Source organism: Diadema setosum, chromosome 1 (genome assembly GCF_964275005.1).
Source record: "Diadema setosum chromosome 1, eeDiaSeto1, whole genome shotgun sequence".
In the NCBI taxonomy this organism is placed as follows: domain Eukaryota; kingdom Metazoa; phylum Echinodermata; class Echinoidea; order Diadematoida; family Diadematidae; genus Diadema; species Diadema setosum.
In genome coordinates, this window is record NC_092685.1 from 22,268,651 (window position 1) to 22,287,024 (window position 18,374).

General features: G+C 39.0%; 1 protein-coding gene across 1 annotated transcript in view; it reads right to left on the minus strand.

Annotated features, from left to right (window-relative positions):
• Window positions 1-18,374, minus strand: part of LOC140228388 (protein Smaug homolog 1-like) — a 72,518-nt gene that overhangs the window by 10,994 nt on the left and 43,150 nt on the right. The window contains exons 7-9 of the mRNA XM_072308611.1: window positions 11,221-11,515; window positions 5,887-6,088; window positions 3,415-3,622 (exon numbers count right to left, since the gene is read on the minus strand). Coding sequence (XP_072164712.1) covers window positions 3,415-3,622; window positions 5,887-6,088; window positions 11,221-11,515 — 705 coding nt within the window. The remainder of the gene's footprint in view (window positions 1-3,414; window positions 3,623-5,886; window positions 6,089-11,220; window positions 11,516-18,374) is intronic.

Consider the following 18,374-nt stretch of genomic DNA (forward strand, 5'->3'; position numbering starts at 1 on the left):
TCGACACTATTCTGAGACCACAATGAATAACTTCTTATAGAAGCATTTATGCTAGAAATGCAGTACAGCAAAGTTGTGGACAAAATTGCAAGCTTTGCTGCTAAATGAATTTTCTGACAAAGTTATGGCTGTTTTTCTTGTAAAAGGCCAATATTCAAAACCTAAAACAGGCACTCAAAATAGTAATCTTGGTCATGATTGCACACACTTTCAGGAATAGGTCTTGGAGGAGGCATGACTTTTTGAAGACATAACCTCAACAGAAAATAAGAATCTACTTGAAAAATCCCTGTGAAACAATGCTACTCTGTATTTAGTCACCACACACAGCAAGCTCCATGTGTGAGGAACAGAATCGCAAGTGATGCTTTCAATGTACTGTGGCATATTGTGATAAATCGATCTGTTTGTGCGCAATTGTGTGTTTGAGTAAAATATGCAAAGTTGGCAAGCTGTCCACCGAGTCAGGTGTGCAATCGTGGCAAACAATGACTTACTAAGGTAAATGATGCAAAAGGCACTCTTGCTCTTCAAAGAACCCCTTCAAACACCCCTTTCCAAGGAATCTAGTCCTTTCAATGGTGACACTTCTCCATACATGGCAGACCCTCCCTGAGCTAAGGAAGCGCCGCCCCGCCCTGCTGCAGTGACTCATGCCACGTGGGCAGCTCCTCCATCTTGGAGAGACACGCTTGTCACATGACAGCCCACGGAAGTCATGTGACTGCCAATGTCACCTGTTTGTCATCAACGAGAGTTGCCTGGAGCTACTTGCGGCTGAGATGTGGCGAATGAGGCAGCCTTGATGGTAATCGAGTGGGGCTTGGACCCCAATAAGAGGATAATAAAAGGACGCACTCAGACTACTTCATTTTCTGTGAGGCAGCACTACTGAGAAATGCTTGGCTAGAATCATGTTAGAGTTATCTCCGCTGTATGACTGTCTTGATGTTGTTGTTTTTTTCCATTTCATATAAACTTTATCAGAGCAACTGCCAAAGAGAGGTTGCAACAACCAAAATCTAAATACATAGCAATAAAAAGCACAGACAAAATAAAGAAAGATCTAACTGTATTTTCTGAAAAGCATTCAAAGTTTTTGTCATCATTTAACCCAAGTCTCTTCCCTCCATACGCAGGATTCTTTTTCTTTGCATAGATACACGACTTTATTCTCTCTACTTCACATCAGCCACAATGTAATCCACTTTGGATCACAACATCCAAACAGTCTTCTTTCTCTTACACTGATAGATGCAAGTATTTACAAGATCTTGACTACTGAGTAGGTTACATGACTGTCAGTTCCAGCACAACCATGTACACGTATGTGTTCTTTTTAGCAAAACATGCAACCCTGCAACCACAAGTAAGTTTGCAAACAAAACTGGCAAGTTTCTTGTGGACACTGACCTTCTTCTACAATGAGGAAGTATGGCTTTGTTTTGCATCATTAGTCTGCACAAATGACAGCCCAGTTTAAAATGCCCATGAAACCGTTAATTAACCGCAGGTTGATGCGTGGACCACTTCTCACTATTACATGTCTGTACTACACGGGGTCACTTGGAGAGTGTCAGAATCCTGGTTTGCAAATCACTATCAGCACTTCTGATAGGTTTGCAGAATATGATTCTCGAAAAACAGACATATATGCCAGTGCTCGACACTAACGATGGCCCGGTGGCCCAGGGCCACCAAAAATGAAAGTCGGGCCACCAAATTTCAAAGAAGTTCAAATTTGGTGGCCCGCCTCGGGCTACCAAATTTTTTTGAAAAGTAGGGGCCTATGTCAATAAATTCGTAACTTTTTGTGCCGGAAATGCATAAATGCATGCAGTGAGTGTGTGACTCATTAAAAAAAAAAAAAAAAAGGACTTTTAACGTTTTTTTTTGTTTTTTTTCGGGCCACTAAATTTTTCTCTCAGGCTATCAAAAATTTGAAATTGATGATTTTGGTGGCCCCATTGGGCCACCAAAAAAATAGTAAGTGTGGAGCCCTGTATATGCACATACACACACACACAAAAAGGAGTTTGTTGCCATTCATCCCAGAAATCAAAGCAGAGGAGGGCATGGAAAACATATGCTGTGCTCACCCAATAATTGGGAAAGACTTTAAGGGAAGCTCACTTAAGTGGAACAAAATTCAAAGTAACAATTTTTTTACATGTCACTTCTACTGCTTAATTGGAACTATTAACTGCTTTAATCAGGACAAATTTTGGCTTAAACACTTCCATTGTCCATCATTAATGTCTAAAGGTGAAAGTAAATACTTAGAAATAATAAAAGGGAATTCAGTTCTCTACCAGAATAGTTAGTTTCAAACCAATCCCAGATAGATTTTGACGATTGCACTGTCTAATCATACACAGTAGGACGTAGTACTGGCTGTCCTATCAAGCATCATCAGCGTCTATTCACGAATGTCCACTTTATACCACCCCTTCAGTGCAAGAATGGAGAGTCACCTTACCCACATGCGGCCCATATACTCTACCTCTTTGTGCATCTGTACGTGCAATATGTGTGTGTTTGTGGATGGGGGTGTGTGAAAGACAGAGTAAGAAGGCAGGATGAATATGAGAAAAATGTCTTTGTTGTTCATAAAGTGCTGTAATGTGCATGTTGTTTTACCTTGAATGGTGTGACTGAAACGTGTTCAAGTTGGCATTGCTGCCTCTTTCTTTACATTGGCAGGGTCATAGGCATCACTACTTGATATATGTACTGTTAACTCTGAAAAAGTTAACTTTGTGAATCAATATGAAGGATTTTAACCAGACTTTTGTGTCTTTTTTTTTTTTTTTTTGACATTGTGTGCTTGTTGCTGTGGATATAAGTGAGTTCAATGTCTGTGTATGGTTTAGTGTAAATCCACATACTGCACTTCATGTTGTGTGGTTTGCATGGGCCAATACCAGCCACTGTTTAAGCGGGAGCACTGCTTAAATGGGAGAAAAACTTAGTCTCCCGACCCCTCCCGATTAAGCGATGACCACCGTAATGGGAAAGTTGAAACTGGCACACTGAAATTAGAGACCATGCATGTTGGACACACAAGTGCAATGGCTTGCAATTACTCTATTACCTCTCACAACATCTGCACATGGAAGGAAAAAAGGCAAAGACCACTTACAAATGGTCCGTTTCTACTCTGTAATACACAGTCTGCATTTCTTTCCACCTGAATCAAGCTAATAGCTCAGAGAGAAGCATTAGTCTCATGTCACAGTATCTACTGTGAGCCTAGCATCCGGAGAATCTGTAAACAGTAATCTGTAAACTTGAACTCAGGCAAACCTCACTTGGAAACAAACATTAGCCTTGGCACATGGCTAGAAGAAGACCATTTCCCCTTCTATTTTTATCATCCCCCCCCCCCCCCCCTCAATCCTCCCTGTTCCATACCTGTCTGTGGTGGAGATACATGTTGCTGCCAGGGGTTTGCCTGTAGACGGGGCTGGTGCTGCACAGGTTGTTCATGGACAGTAAGGGGTTGAGGTGGGGCTGTGTCATCTGGCCGTACGGCTGCCCGCCGACCGGTCTCCGCACACCGACGGCCACCCCCGAGCTTGGGGTAGTGTGCTCACGGAAGGCTGTTGGGTAGTGGCTCCAGCTGCAGTGAGAGAAACTGCTATCTTTAGTACTGGTACATTGCCTATGTGTCATGAATCTCACAGTTGTCAGTGAGACTCATGTTCTTTTGTTTCCATCCCCTTTTTTGTGTTTATCACAATGGAGATACTATTCTTTGAGTGAATGCAATTTCTACCTAATACAATAACCACTGAAAAGTGTCCAATACAGTCCCATTTTGTGTATATGCCATATATTTTGTGGGGTTTTTATTTTTGTGAATTTTGTGAGTCAAGTGCTATTTGCAAATCTAACAATATGCCAAAATACTATCTCTGATCCTGACATGAATGCAACGTGCAAGTGTTCTACTGTAAAAGTAGATATTTTCACGCTAGTAATTATTTGCGCTCAGCCGGGTAAGATGAATTTCGTGTGTTCTTAATTCTGCAGAATCAGGACATTACCCACTGGAACATGGTATGGTATGCAAAAATATTTACGTGCTTCTACTTTTGCGCTAGCTTCTGGTTGTGCAAAATGTGTGAAAATTTTCACACCGTGAAAATTTCCACTTTTACAGTATTACATATTACCAGTTCTATTACTACTATGGCTCCTTTTGTTTGGGGGTCTTTAACCTTTGACTTGATGCATTCTGTGACAGTGCTGTGAAATATTGGAACAATGAATTTTCAATCTACTTTGCTCTTAGGGGTCATCACTTTAACTTCGTCCAACAATATGAAAATGGTTTTGGTAAAACTTTTGATGATTTACCTTGAAAGCAAACAGCAACCCACTACAGGATCTCAATGACTAACATTTCCAGAATAGAATGAATGCTGCACTGTTTCCTGTTTGTACAATTATCTCTTCCACCCAACGAAACTTTCCACCTCCAAAACCGTTCTATAGATCAACACCGTCACTGCACTACAAAATGTGCATAATACACACTATATGACACAGATGCAAAAAGCTGTAGTATCTCTCTCACTTTCATGTCCATAACAATGCCAATCATACGTTAGTGTATACAGTTGCTGACATAAGAACCGGTCTCTCTTGACACAAATCTGTTGATGCAATGTCGGTGGGAAACTATTAGTAAGTTCGCTAAATGAAACCTAAAATACAACATACACTGTACAACAAATACAAATAGTAAAGAGCATTCCCCCCCCCCCATTTTTTTCTTTTTTTGGGTGTCAATTTCATTAAATCAACACTATGGATACTCTGTGCACTATTAAGGTTAAGCACACCAATGCTCTGACATTTCTGCAAAGACCAGTTTACTTGGGAAACAAAGTAAACATAGAAATAAATACCTATCTAAAAATACAACACTATCATCTGTCACAGAATTTTCTAACTGAAATAAAATCATCATGGTAAAATTTGTAATGCATCATAAAGTACATGATGGTGAACATGTCCGCATGACTCACAAGTTGAGAATTTGTTTTATTTGCAACTTCCTCATCAAAGTGCGGGTTACCTCATAACGTTTAATTGTGAAGCGTGTATTGAATATGTGTGTGTGTGTGAGTACTGGCCTGAATGAGTGACAATCATTACATGTATTCTCTGCACATAAATGTTAAGCACACAAGATAGCAACAGAAAGTACAGAGTATGCAATTCTTACTTTCGGGGAGGAACAACTTACAAGACCGTTCATGACAAGACACTAACTACTATGTGTTACAATTCACCTTGAGCTTATTTTGAAAGACAAAGTCATCCAAGTCATTGTTTGGTAAAATGCTGCTGACCCAGGAAAAATACAAGAACAGGCATCAATCACGCAGCTGATAAGGAATTAGTGGATATCTAGGATATCATAGTACAGGGGAATCTCCCAACAAGGATATAAAAATCATGACAATCAACTTGTTATATCAGGTTTTTCACTATATCTGGTACAAAAACAAAGAAACAGAAAGAGTTGGGGCCTGCAAAATCACATTGTTATTAGAGGGCTTTGTTACATGTATCTGACCTCTGTACGACAATGTTTCACTGTATGTTCATGAAAAGTTTTAAGTCAAAAATAAAAATAAAAAAATCAACATGAGCAACAACAACAACAACAACAACAACAAAAATGAAATACAAGACTTGGAAATACAGCAGATAGAAAAAAGTACAGAATTTGTCAATTGCTGTTATAGAGAACACTTTGTTTACTGGCTGTGATGTACAATGTACATGTATGTCATTTCGTGCTTTTGTGGCAGTCACTGCAAAATTGATAACAAATAACGTACTACTACAACTTCCAAAAATGCAACTCACTTGCGCTGTTGTTTGCTGTCCAAGGAGGCTTTGCGCGTGTAGGGGTGAGGGCTGAACTTTTGGCAGTTCTTCCGCCACGAGAGCAGCTTGCTCTTCTGGGCGGCAGTGAACGCCTCGTGGTTGTAGCACTTGTCCAGGAGCTGGAGGTACTGGGTGATGATCTCCTCGTGCGGCCGCGGCGACATCAGGAGCTGGGTGCACACTGGGAGGCGGAAAGGAAAGGAACGACAGGAACATGAGTAGCTGGTTGCTGAGGGGCATTTGTCTCTTCAACTGGTAATCTAAACGCCACTGTATTTACATATACACACAATTTTAAAGGAGAGTGGAACCAGGGAGGTGGGAAGAGACCACCTCCCTGGTGGAACAATGCATTTACACTGCTAAGAAATATATCTACAAGTGGATGAGACATAATTTCTCACATAGGAAAAGAAGAACAACAATCCGTAATCACATTTTGGTAGAACACAGTCACAAGTTTGAAGAGATTGCTCACTATGAATGCCACATGAAAATGTATTAAGTATTCTACTATTTTATGTTTTATTTTACGTTTTCAGGAGGAAAGAAAGCAAGGACTTTGTAAAAAACAAACAAACAAACAAACACAAAAACACACACACAGATGCAGAGAGACAGAGAGAGAGAGGGGGAGAGGGAAGCATGGTAGCACATGAGAGGCTAACCTAGGGAGAACAATGCCATGCACTATCATGGAGATATGTAAATGTTTGAGTGGTAATAACATAATGTGGACAAAAATGTTCCCATGATTTCAGGATCAGATTCCTGTATATCCTGTTATGAAAGCCTCTGGATGCGGTCAGTGACTGCACACAGTCACGAGACATCCAACTCGGATCAGTCACCGTTTCATTTAACCGAAATCAACCAGGCCTCGCGATATTGACATTTTTTGTGGCGCGACACACATTCTTCTTTGCCACGTCTTTGCTTACAAACAAAAAAGAAAAAGTAAAACAGAAATATACTTGACAAGAGGGGAGGGGGAGAGTAGGAATGGGGTTGCTCAAGGAATCGTGGCATCATGGATAGGAAACTCATAAAATTAATTCAGTCTGGCCTAATACATTACATCCACAACGCTTTGGCACTGCTCCCATGAAGGTCTAAAAAAGGAAGTGACCAAAACTCTATGTGAATTCAGGAAAATAGTGCAGTCACACTTGAAATTATCATTAATGAAGGGCAAGAATCTCCAACAACGAAAAAAAAAAAAAGTGGGGGGGGGGTTAAAGAGGATAGAGGGGGAGAAACTAAACGTATTCTGAATTGGCGTGGATGTACAATTGTATTACATTGTACATTGAAGATTACTACAGGCATGGCAGGACAGACTTCCTCGTATCCCTTGAAATGATGTCACAATCCCAAAACAATGCTTACTATAAATGCCGCCAAAGGATACTGAGTTTTCAATTTTGGTTACTTACTCATGCTACATTCATGTCCACTGGCACAATAGATTACTACTACACTGAAATAAAGAGTTGTCATTGGAACGATTCTTTCAAGCATGTGCAAAGATGTTAAAGCAAACAAAAACAAAACAAAACAAAGCAAAACAAAAAGAAGACTCTGTGAGTTGCAGAGCTGTCAATATTTAAGTGTCACTCCAAGAACAACCAGTGAGTATCTCATGTGAGGTAATCAATATCAATTCTTGACAGTATATCCTGTCTGGTGTATTCTAAAGATGGCGGAATACATGCTGTACAATGCTCTTCCAACACATGAAAACCCACAACTACCCAGGTTCTGAGAAACCACATCCGTAATTGCTGTTTCACTTCTGTTTCCTAAGTGTCACAAGTCCAAAAGACGTTTTGATAATGACAATGATGATAACAATAATACACTTGAGGTTGGTTAGGACTTTAAAACAGCTTATTTAATGACCTAAATGTTAGTAACCATAATCGATTTCATCTTGTGCAGTTGTAAAGGCAACAATAAAAAAAAAAATGACAAACATGCAACAAAAAAAAAAAAAAAAAAAAAAAAAAACACTGAAAAACAGGCAAACAAAAAGAAACTTTGTTTTAAGCAAACTAGAAACATGAAGTTACATTCTCACTGAGAAACACACATTCTCATAATAGCAATGCCGGTCAGAAAATATTAGTTCATGTATCAGCTGCAAGTTTAGGGGGGCTTCAAAGTCATGAGTGAGATAATAGAACCCAAGTCTGTGTGTGTGTGTGTGTGTGTGTGTGTGTGTGTGTGTGTGTGTGTGTGTGTGTGTCTGTCTGTCTGTATGTGTTTGTATGTGTCGCATGAATCTCCATGAGCTACGTGTAGACAGGATATGCCTCATCTGCAATCAAAGCAATCCCCCAATCATGCCACTTCTCATGGAAGATCCTTTCATATTAGTTTCTTCTTCTGCCCTCGGCGGGGATTTGTTAAACACAAGAGCAATATTTAGATCTCGGCATCTCAGCAGCATTTGGACATTGCAAACAAGTTAACTTAATAGCTCACACAAAGGCATTGTAGACCTCTGAAAAATATGACAAAGTGCAATACAGTACTGTAAAAATTTCCTTTCTTTTTTTAAGAAGTGCTTTTGTTCTTTACTTTTTATTTCAGAAACCTATAAAACCAAAGAATTTTAAATTTTTCTTATGCAGCCAAGACTTGTACCAACCCTGATAAAATGACAGTAAGCCTGTACAGTGTAAGTTATTGTGGAAGCAGTGGGATATTCACATTTGCCCTTAAAGGAAAAGTTCACCTTCATAAACATAAGGATTGAGAGAATGCAGCAATATTAGTAGAACACATCAGTGAAAGCTTGAGGAAAATTGGACAATTGATGCAAAAGTTATGAATTTTTAAAATTTTTGTGTTGGAACCGCTGGATAAGGAGACTACTAAGGCTCGTGATGTCATATGTGTACAACACTATAAAGAAAATGTAAAGAAAATTCGACATATTTTCACTCTTTTCGCATATAAAAGAGCACTTGACTTGCCTCTTTCTAAAGACAATGGGAATAATATTACCCATAACATATGTCAGTAACCAGTCAAGGGAATGTGTACTCTTTTCAAAAGATGAAATTTGTGAAATTCTCTTTATATTTTCCTTATATTGTTGTACGCATGTGACATCATACACTGCAGCAGTCTTCTCATCCAGCGGTGACTGCACAAAACTTCAAAAATTCATAACTTTTGAACAGATTGTCCGATTTACCTCAAACTTTCAATGATGTTTTCTACTAATATTGCTACATTCTCTCAATCCTTATATTAATGAAGGTGAACTTGTCCTTTAACTTCAGGTATTTAACAATCTTTCAAATGAATAATATTTTTTTTTTTTAATGCCTTGCTTCTTCCTTTGTAAATGATTTAGAGAACATACCAATACAAATATTTAACCAGACAGACAGTCTGAAAGCATGTGTTTTGCGTTTTTGGTGCCCCAGCCAACAAAACAAAACAAAACAAAACAAAGCAACGACAACAGCAACCACAAAATATTTGATGTTCAATAATGCTCCCAACTCCCCTTAACAATCTATGACAGCAATGTAAAAGTAAAATGTAAAACTACAGAAACAACCCCTGCATTGAAACTTCCCAGGTACTACTACACTATACCTGGACAAGCAAACAGATCTGGGCTAGAATATAATTTTCATAACGTTTGCAGCATTTAGACCACTATGTAAACAGGAAACATAAGTTTATTGCTTCCAGCACATTTTCCTCATCATTCTCTCATTTATTTTGTTATTTGTATTTTGTTGCTGTAAGAAGTCATGTGATGGAGGTAGAACAACAAAAATATTTAAAAAGGAATCATCAAGTATTTTCATAACGCAAACACAGTCTGCCACAAGAATCATTACAAATACATTGTAGTCCATGAATCAGATGGAATACATCAAGACTCCAAGTTGAATTGTTATTTGTACAATCCTCATAAATACCCAGTGTCAGTTTCTTCACTATAATATATTGAGTGAAGATCTCACATATCAAAAACAAAACAAAACGAAAACAAATGCTTTCATAGGACTTGAAATTGCATGTACAAATTGTAGATGTATAGTTTGTTTGTTCACACTTTGCTTTATTTTTACATTTTGTTTATATTTCTTTAATTCTATTGATTTTCATTCTAATTCATTCTTCTTTCTCATTGCATTAGAATAACAATCATACTGCACCAATGACCATTCATTCCTCAAAACAATGCAATTTTTACTGCATGCCAGGAAAAAAAGAAAAGAAAAAAGAAATGAGCAATCAACTCTTCTTCTCTCGGGGGCTGTATCTTACAAGTACTAGTATGATTGCTTACATTGTAGCGAGTTTTCATGGTATATATTCTGCACAGTCTCCATCTCAAGAGCCCCCTCTCTCTCTCCTCCTCCTCCTCCTCCACCACCACTACGACAACCACGCCCATTGGTCCCCACAGTGTTTGTGTCCTTTTACCCATGGATGAGGTGGAAAGGGCAAAGGCAAAGGCAAAGGAAGGAGACAGGAGGAAAAGTGTATTCCACATTTCTTTTTCTCAGTAACCTTTACACACAATTGCTGTGTCCCAGTTTTCCAGCATTTTACAATGGCAGTCTCTCTTAGGAGTTGACAGAAAGGCACACACACACACACACATACATACATACATACACAAGCACACATTCACACTACCATAAACGCTCAATCAAGCAAGTGTTCTATATCCCTTTGTGTTGATGGGTAGTTGCTTGATGGAAAACTAACGACAACACAGTAGCTAAAGGAATATAATGAAGAGTTCCTTTAACTCTAGGCTATACACTTGTAATTATAATCCCCTCATCAAGACACTCTCTCTCTCTCGCTCTCTTCTTCTCTCTTTTGCTTTCTTTTTTTTCTCTTATACACAAACACACACACACACACACACACACACACACACAGAGTCTCGCAAACAAACATGCTTCACAGAATCTAGAATTATTGTCATGCATATGAGAAGATTGATGATGGTGGGCGTACACGCATCTCAGCTTCCAGGTGCCAGACAAATATTCATGAGCTTACCCTTAGATGAGCTTTGTCGATATATCATGCTATCAGGGTGTTAGTTCTCAGATAATTTAAGCATCCCCTACACGTAAAAGAATACAGCAATATGTAAAATAATGCACAAAACAAAATCATACAAAAAGAAAGCGATGCTCCAAGCACACCTCAGAATGCAATACTCACTCCAATGCTAAATTACTGCTTGGTGGTATAAAAATGCAGCGCACTGGAGTGTTGGCTATTTTTCTTCAGATATGAAAGCATCAAGGAGGTACTCACTTTTGCCCATAAACCTGGTGATCTGTCCCGGGAGGTCCCCTTCTGCCACAGGCTGGGAGCCCTGCTCCGTGTCTGAGGAGGAGAGACTGCTGTCCGGCCTCATGTCTCCCACCACCCCCGCAGGGTTTGGCCCGCTCTCCTCCAGTGACTTGCTGCCACCGCTGGTGCCGCTGCTGCTGCTGCTGCTACTCCGTAGCTCCTCGGGGTCGATGGCCCGGATCGGGGTGATCAGCATGTTCTTGATGTCATTCAGGGCATTCCTGAGGTTCTTTGCACTACCCGACGACATGATATCCTTATAAAAGGAATAAAAACAATTTTTGTTAAAAAAACAAACAAACACAGATATGTTATGACAGTTTTTCATTCTGTTTAAACACAAATTCTGCAGAGAGAATTTATATTACAATTTCAGATATTCATAATGACCTCAGCAGAAAAAAAAAAAGAAAAGAAAGAAAAAGAAAAGGAAAATCAGATGAAATAACTTTACAATCTGTCTAGAGCTCAGTCAAGCCCGCAACAATAGTAATGTATCCTTCAGTGCCTGTCATCTCAACCTGTTACATTGTATCTCAAATCCGGGATGCTGTAAACTTAAATTATTTCACCAACAATGGGACATTTTCCATAATTCAAAGAGCTAAAAAAACAAACAAAACAACCACACACACACACACACACACACACACACACACACACAAGCAAACATTCTTTAAAATTATCAAATTTCGCAATGATAAAATCATCAAATTTATCCCAAAAAAATCCGAAAAGAAAATGGCCAAGCACAATTATACATCATGAAAAAGTTGTCATTTCTATACTTCAAAATGAGTGCACTGTGAAACTTTAACATATTATATTCATGTCAAAATCCCAGCAGTTTAGCAAAATCTCCATGCTGTTCCATGATCCATATGAAACAATTTGTGGTATAAAGTTTGGTTTTAAGCTTTTCACATTCACTTTGACAAGAGTGAATAGGATACGATTCCGAACAGAGTAATCATCCTATTACTTGGACCCCTAGGAAAACAAACAAACAAACAAACATGCATGACAACTCACATTTACTGAGCTTAACAATGATTAGCATACCAAACCTAGTAACAAGCAGTTCCAGCGACAATGGCCAAATTACCCATTTCCTATCACAACGTTGATATATTGTGTATTCACTGAAACATCTGTTGCTAGTGCCAGTAGGGACATAAACATGCATGATACATAAGGTCGAGCATGTGCAATCAATAAGGACCCATTGATTTATAAAAAGCATGATGACTAACTGGTTCAATGCTGTTATCCATGTCCTCAATCATACCAAGAAGGGCCATATAATGTGCATTATACCTATCCGACTGTGGTGACAATACCTTCTATGATATTCACAAAGCAATTCACTTTGATATTTGCATATGACCATTAATGAAACGATACAGCTTGTACACACACAGAAAAAAAAAAGTATGATGCAAAACTGTGTTAGTATAAAGGACTCGATGCACGAGAGGCTAGGAATATCAGAGCAATGTGATCTTCATGCATGCATACTGCATTCAAATATATTGAAGGTTCCTCAGTATGCTCCTACTGATTGTGTAGCAACTTTTCTTTGCAAACACCACCAAATATCCACTAAATTTACGAAAAGATTTTACAGCAGACTTTTGTGTGTCAGATTTTAATCATTTGCTACAGAACTGGCAGCGACAAAGCACATGTGACAAAGCATACATGCCCAAATAAAGATATCTATTTTCTTTGAATATCCAAAGCAATATTTCAGTAAATTGTTAACACAAAAATCTTGTACGTTTCTTTTTAAATTTTCTTTTTTTGCTTTGTTGTAACATTGGAATTACAAAACACATGAATGCCGCATCAAATGCTTTTTATACTCAAAACAGCTACAAATGACTCGTCAATCAAACTTGATCTTGGTTTTTTTTTTTTTTTGATGTTTTTGTGAGCTTACCATCCCATTTTGGAAGATTGCAAATGAGGCAAAGTTATTTCTATGTCCATGTAATGGTGTGCTTAGTTTGAGCATGGATATCTCTGAGGCAGGAAATAAAACATCAATGCCAAAATGCTGTCACATCCGTTGCTAGTGCCAGTAATATATTTGTAATGACTGGGTTGCTCCAGTAAAAAGAAGATTGTGGCTTTCACTTCACACAATCATGCACTTTTGACAGTATGGAAACTGTTTCAAGACCCCACCCCCCCCCCCAAAAAAAAAAAAAGAGAGAGAAAAGGAACATAACGTCCCAATCTTCACTGTGTTGTGGAGAGGAAAAAAAGAGAGAAAAGGGGGAAAAAATGGAAAACAAACATTATAACAGGTGATGTACACAGAGAAATTCACCAGCCATCTTCCGCTCCATCTGAAAAGCGGAGGTTCTCCAGGCTTGTGGCACTTTCAAACAATATCAAAGGCAGCATTCAGGAGAAAGCGGGGACGAGGAGAGTTGATGTCCTCAAAAAGATTGACCCATACGGAGCGCCAGCCCGGGGATGAGATGCCTTCAAATATTCCCCACAAACACAAAGGAGGGTTGCCAGGCAACAAATCGTCACCAGTGCCAGAAACGGAAATAGAATTCTTATTCTACCACACACCTTCCCCCCCCCCCTTTCATCCGTTATCATTATTATTTTGTTTTTTCAAATTCAGTGAAGGGGCTGTTCATCCACTTTCAATACTGTTCTTGCTCTGTTACACAGTGACAATGGCTATAAGTCTTTGTAGCCATTGCTATCATTACATTATTGAGTTTCGTGTTGTTGCTGTTCTTTCTTAATTTTTTTTTTTTAAGGGGCGGGGGAAGTTAAAGAAGGTGTACATGTAATGCCCTAAATACATACACACACACATTAAAAAAAAAAACAAACACAAATACACATACATGTACTCCCCGTTTGGATATGGTTTGGGCAAAGAGTATTCAGCATTATGTGCCAAATTAAACTTAGGAAAAACAGGCATGGTAAACTTCTTTTGTGTAATTAATGTACACAATGAGTGAAAAAAAAAAAGACTTCACCAGGCAATCAGTTCTAATGAAGAGCTTCCGCAATAAAAAAAAAAGAAAATAAAAAGGAGACATGTTCCCAAGCAAAAACGGTTTTCTTCTTCTTCTTGCGGATGGTGACATTTCTTCTATCTTTCTTCCAAGAGATTTCATCAATTACAAACACTGGCGGATGTCACTTTGCATTTCTCAAACAAACAAGACAGAAAATCAGCTCTCTATCCTTAACTCCGGTGTACTTTATACAAGCAGACATCAACATAGTGTTGGCATATTTTTTATCTATTTGGAAATAAAGTTTGGTATTTATGAAAAGTTCACAATTTTTTTTCCCTTTTTTATATCACCTACTATACAATATCTACCATTAATATGAAAAAGAGACAGTTGTACAGAACAAGAATATGATAAAAATGCTACAAAAAAGTCAACAACTGCATTTTCAGAACTGGATCAATATTTCATGCAGTAAAATGAATGTCAGAGAGAAAGAGAGAAGTAGGGAAAACACTTCAAACATATATTACCAAAAAAAAAAAACCCCAAAACCCAATAACAAAAATACACAATTGTACATGGGTGTTGGTCTCAGATATTTTCTGAAATCATATTCCAATGAATGCATCATCATGTTCACATCATTTCATCAAATCTAACCTCATAATAAAACTGCCACCAAACAGCAAATCTGTCTTAATCAGTCTTTCTACCTTTCATTATTCTTTGCTGTAACTTTGCCAGTACAGAGATTCACTTGGGATCGTTCATGAAACGGCTCCAAATAATTTATATATTCTGCATTCAACAAAATATGAATGTGATGAAGTGCTATATCACTTCTTCTGTTTTTATGATGTGCATTTTAGTAACATTGTTACAGCAAACCATGCTTTCATATGGCACGAAAGAAACACACAAATATTTCCTAGAAATCAAACTCTTGTGTGTTGCCTAGACTTCAGTGCTCACTCAAAAACTTTTACAGCCAATCAGTAAAATTCCAATCCACCGCCCCCCCCCCCCCATCCCATGACACAAGTGACAAAAGGAAATGCAGACTAATGTCACATGACAGGGGCCACGTGTCAACATGACTAGTAGATGGTGGAAGGGGGGGGGGGGTTAAAATGGAGGGGAAGAAGGGGAGGAGGGAGGAGTTGGACTGATGGCTACATTCAATGGGTGCAGGAAGAACCTCATCACCATCCAAGTCCCTTGGCCGATGGTGTCGGCAAATCCTAGAGAGGTCAGCCTGTCAGATGGTATGGGGGACACACAGGCGAGTCTTGATACATCCCGCTTTATCCCATATCCCTCATGTTACCCCCACCCCGCCCACTGTCAAGACTATCTCATGACCGTAGTCATGAGAGGTAATACATAATTTCACAGACAAATGCCCGGGAAATACATGCCAGAAAGTTTCACTTCTACAGTACTTGTTACACCTTAAATGCCTAACGCAAGAGTTACATGTATTACATCCTTTTACATTTTCATATGTATAATATTCATGGCATATGTACTTTGAAATTATTCCATCAGATGGAAATTGCAACAAAACATCTATAAAACTCACAACAAAAGAAAGAAAAAATAATAATTCAGACAAACACAAACATATTCATGTACATGTATGCAAACATATATAATTACACACATAAACACAAACTAATATAAATTACCATTACTAATACATACATCCCATGCCCAGTGACATGGAATCAATTTGATATGCATGTAGGCCAGTCCAATCATACAGACCTAACTGAACTGTCATAGGGGACTATGTGGTATTCTCTCCTTTACTAAGAATTCCACCCCTTCGAGAGGGACTCACAGAAGAGGAAGGATCATTTAAATTCCAGCGATCCTCTGAAGCCACAGAAAGTTTGAAGGGAGCGTCCATGGTGACTGTTGGATGGGTTGCGTTCTAGGGCAGAGAGCCAAATTATGATTGGCTTAAAAAGGTCCTTCCTCATCCCTCCTCCACCGATATCCTCCTACCAGACATTAGATCATGTCACCAGAGGAAACGGGCAGCATGCATAGTGTAGGAATAAGCCTATAGATGTTTTTCTTGCCTTTGGCAATATTCCCTCTCCCTAAAAACTAGCCATTGTCATTCATGATAAAAAAGGGCGGATCTACAGTAAATCTACAACTGCACCTACAAAGGGGATCTCAGAACATGCATTATCCAATACTGGAATGTAAACAAAATGCCTTGGGTGTAAATACAACCTGAACAATAATGAAGTGCTAAAATGCTTGACCTTACATTACCATAGAACACACGTACAATCTCCATGAACCCGCTTAAACTGCCAGACTGGTCGGAGCCCGGCCCCAATTGTGGTATTTGGGTCCACAATATTTGCATAAATTGCATTTTGGGTTGGCCTATAAATGAAAACTTTTTATATTTCATCATAGTTGCACTCTCCATGGAAGTAGGCCCTAAATATTTTCTTCTGATGTGGTGCACAAAGATTGCATGCTGCGTGTGACATTGATTGTATAAATCATCTCTTGATGCTATCTTCTGATGAATTTGGTACTGCACTTGGGCCCATGTGCATTTATACCAAGAGTAGGTGAGCCCGTACTCCCTCCAGAGGCTGTTCCAAATGTGACTAAATTTGGTGCAGTAATCGGGCCCGTGTGTGATTACAAGAAAACAAAGGCCAGCCTAGGTACAACAATTTCTTTGTGTGTGTGTGTGTGTGTGTGTGTGTGTTTGTGTGTGTAAGTATAACAGTTGTCATATTTCAAGTTTTCTGGTAATTCAGGAGTTTAGTGTTTGTGTACTACTATTGATAGAGGCCTATCTGACAAGCACAAGATATTCTCTATGATTGCGGAGTACAGAATACAGGGCTGCCACCATTTAACCCATTAAACTATGGGAGATTCCATAGAGCAATTAGGGAGATAACTGCATGTTACGTGGATCAAAATGGGCAAAAATAATTCCAAAATCACACAGATTTTGGTAGTCTCTTATCCAGACATGAAGAATCAAGGAGACTTGGCAGCTCTGAGATGATCTATGGTACAAAACTACTGTTAGCTGAGACTACCGAGGGCTGCAAATCACAATCACACTCGTACATTGTATAGGCCTAAATATCACAGACTCTTTGAACTTATTAGATGAACGCATAATCTCTACAACTGTGCCAAGTTTCTGTTGCTTTTTTTTTTTTCTATCCAAATGAAGATAGTGGGAGATGACACCGAGCAAACCAAAAACTTGACTTATCTTGTTGGGGAGACAATACTCTATTGACTTAGAAATGATGCATGGAACAGATTATAGGATGGGGGGGGGGGGGAAGGAGGAAGGGGAACGAGTGTGGGGTGGGGGTGGGAATTCACAACCTTGACAACAGGGGACTTGGCCACAAAATTAGCGCAGGATTTCGAATAACATGAGTGACAGGTGGCATTTCCTCAAGGCTACAGACAAACTAGTAGCTTCCGCTCCACTCCGCATTGCATTCATGTACTTAGCATGCCAGTCTTCGCTCCCGTCCCCCCTACAGCCTGCATAACCCCCTCACCCACGGTCTTGCGCGTTAAAGGTGATCCTACAAACCCATGATGCAAATGTCACACATACTTAGAATTCAATCTTGTTACAGCATTACAGTGGGTCTATCATCATCCGCTATTGGCATTCATGAAAATGCAGAGATAGACGGTGTTTGTTCAGAGGGAAAGCAGATACATGTGTATAATGGATTAGACTATAAAAGCAACAGAATTGAGCATTCATGACTGACAAGTATAAGGGAGTGATGCCAAGTAATGAATTATCCTTTAAAGATAAGGTTCCTATTAGTCCGCAAGCTTGTAGACAAAGTGTACAGGTGCAATGGCCCATGTTATTCATGACTTCCCTCTGAGACTACATCTTCTATAAATACTTCTTACACAGGTACAGTATACAATGTATGTATGCCGGCACAGATATCTGTGGTCTATAAGCTGTGCATAGAAGATGTACCATTACTGATCGATCATGTGTCACAGCTCATCTCAGTCACAGAATAGCTATAATTTAACTGTTGTCTTGGAGAGTATTTGGCACTGCTTTAAAGGTACTGT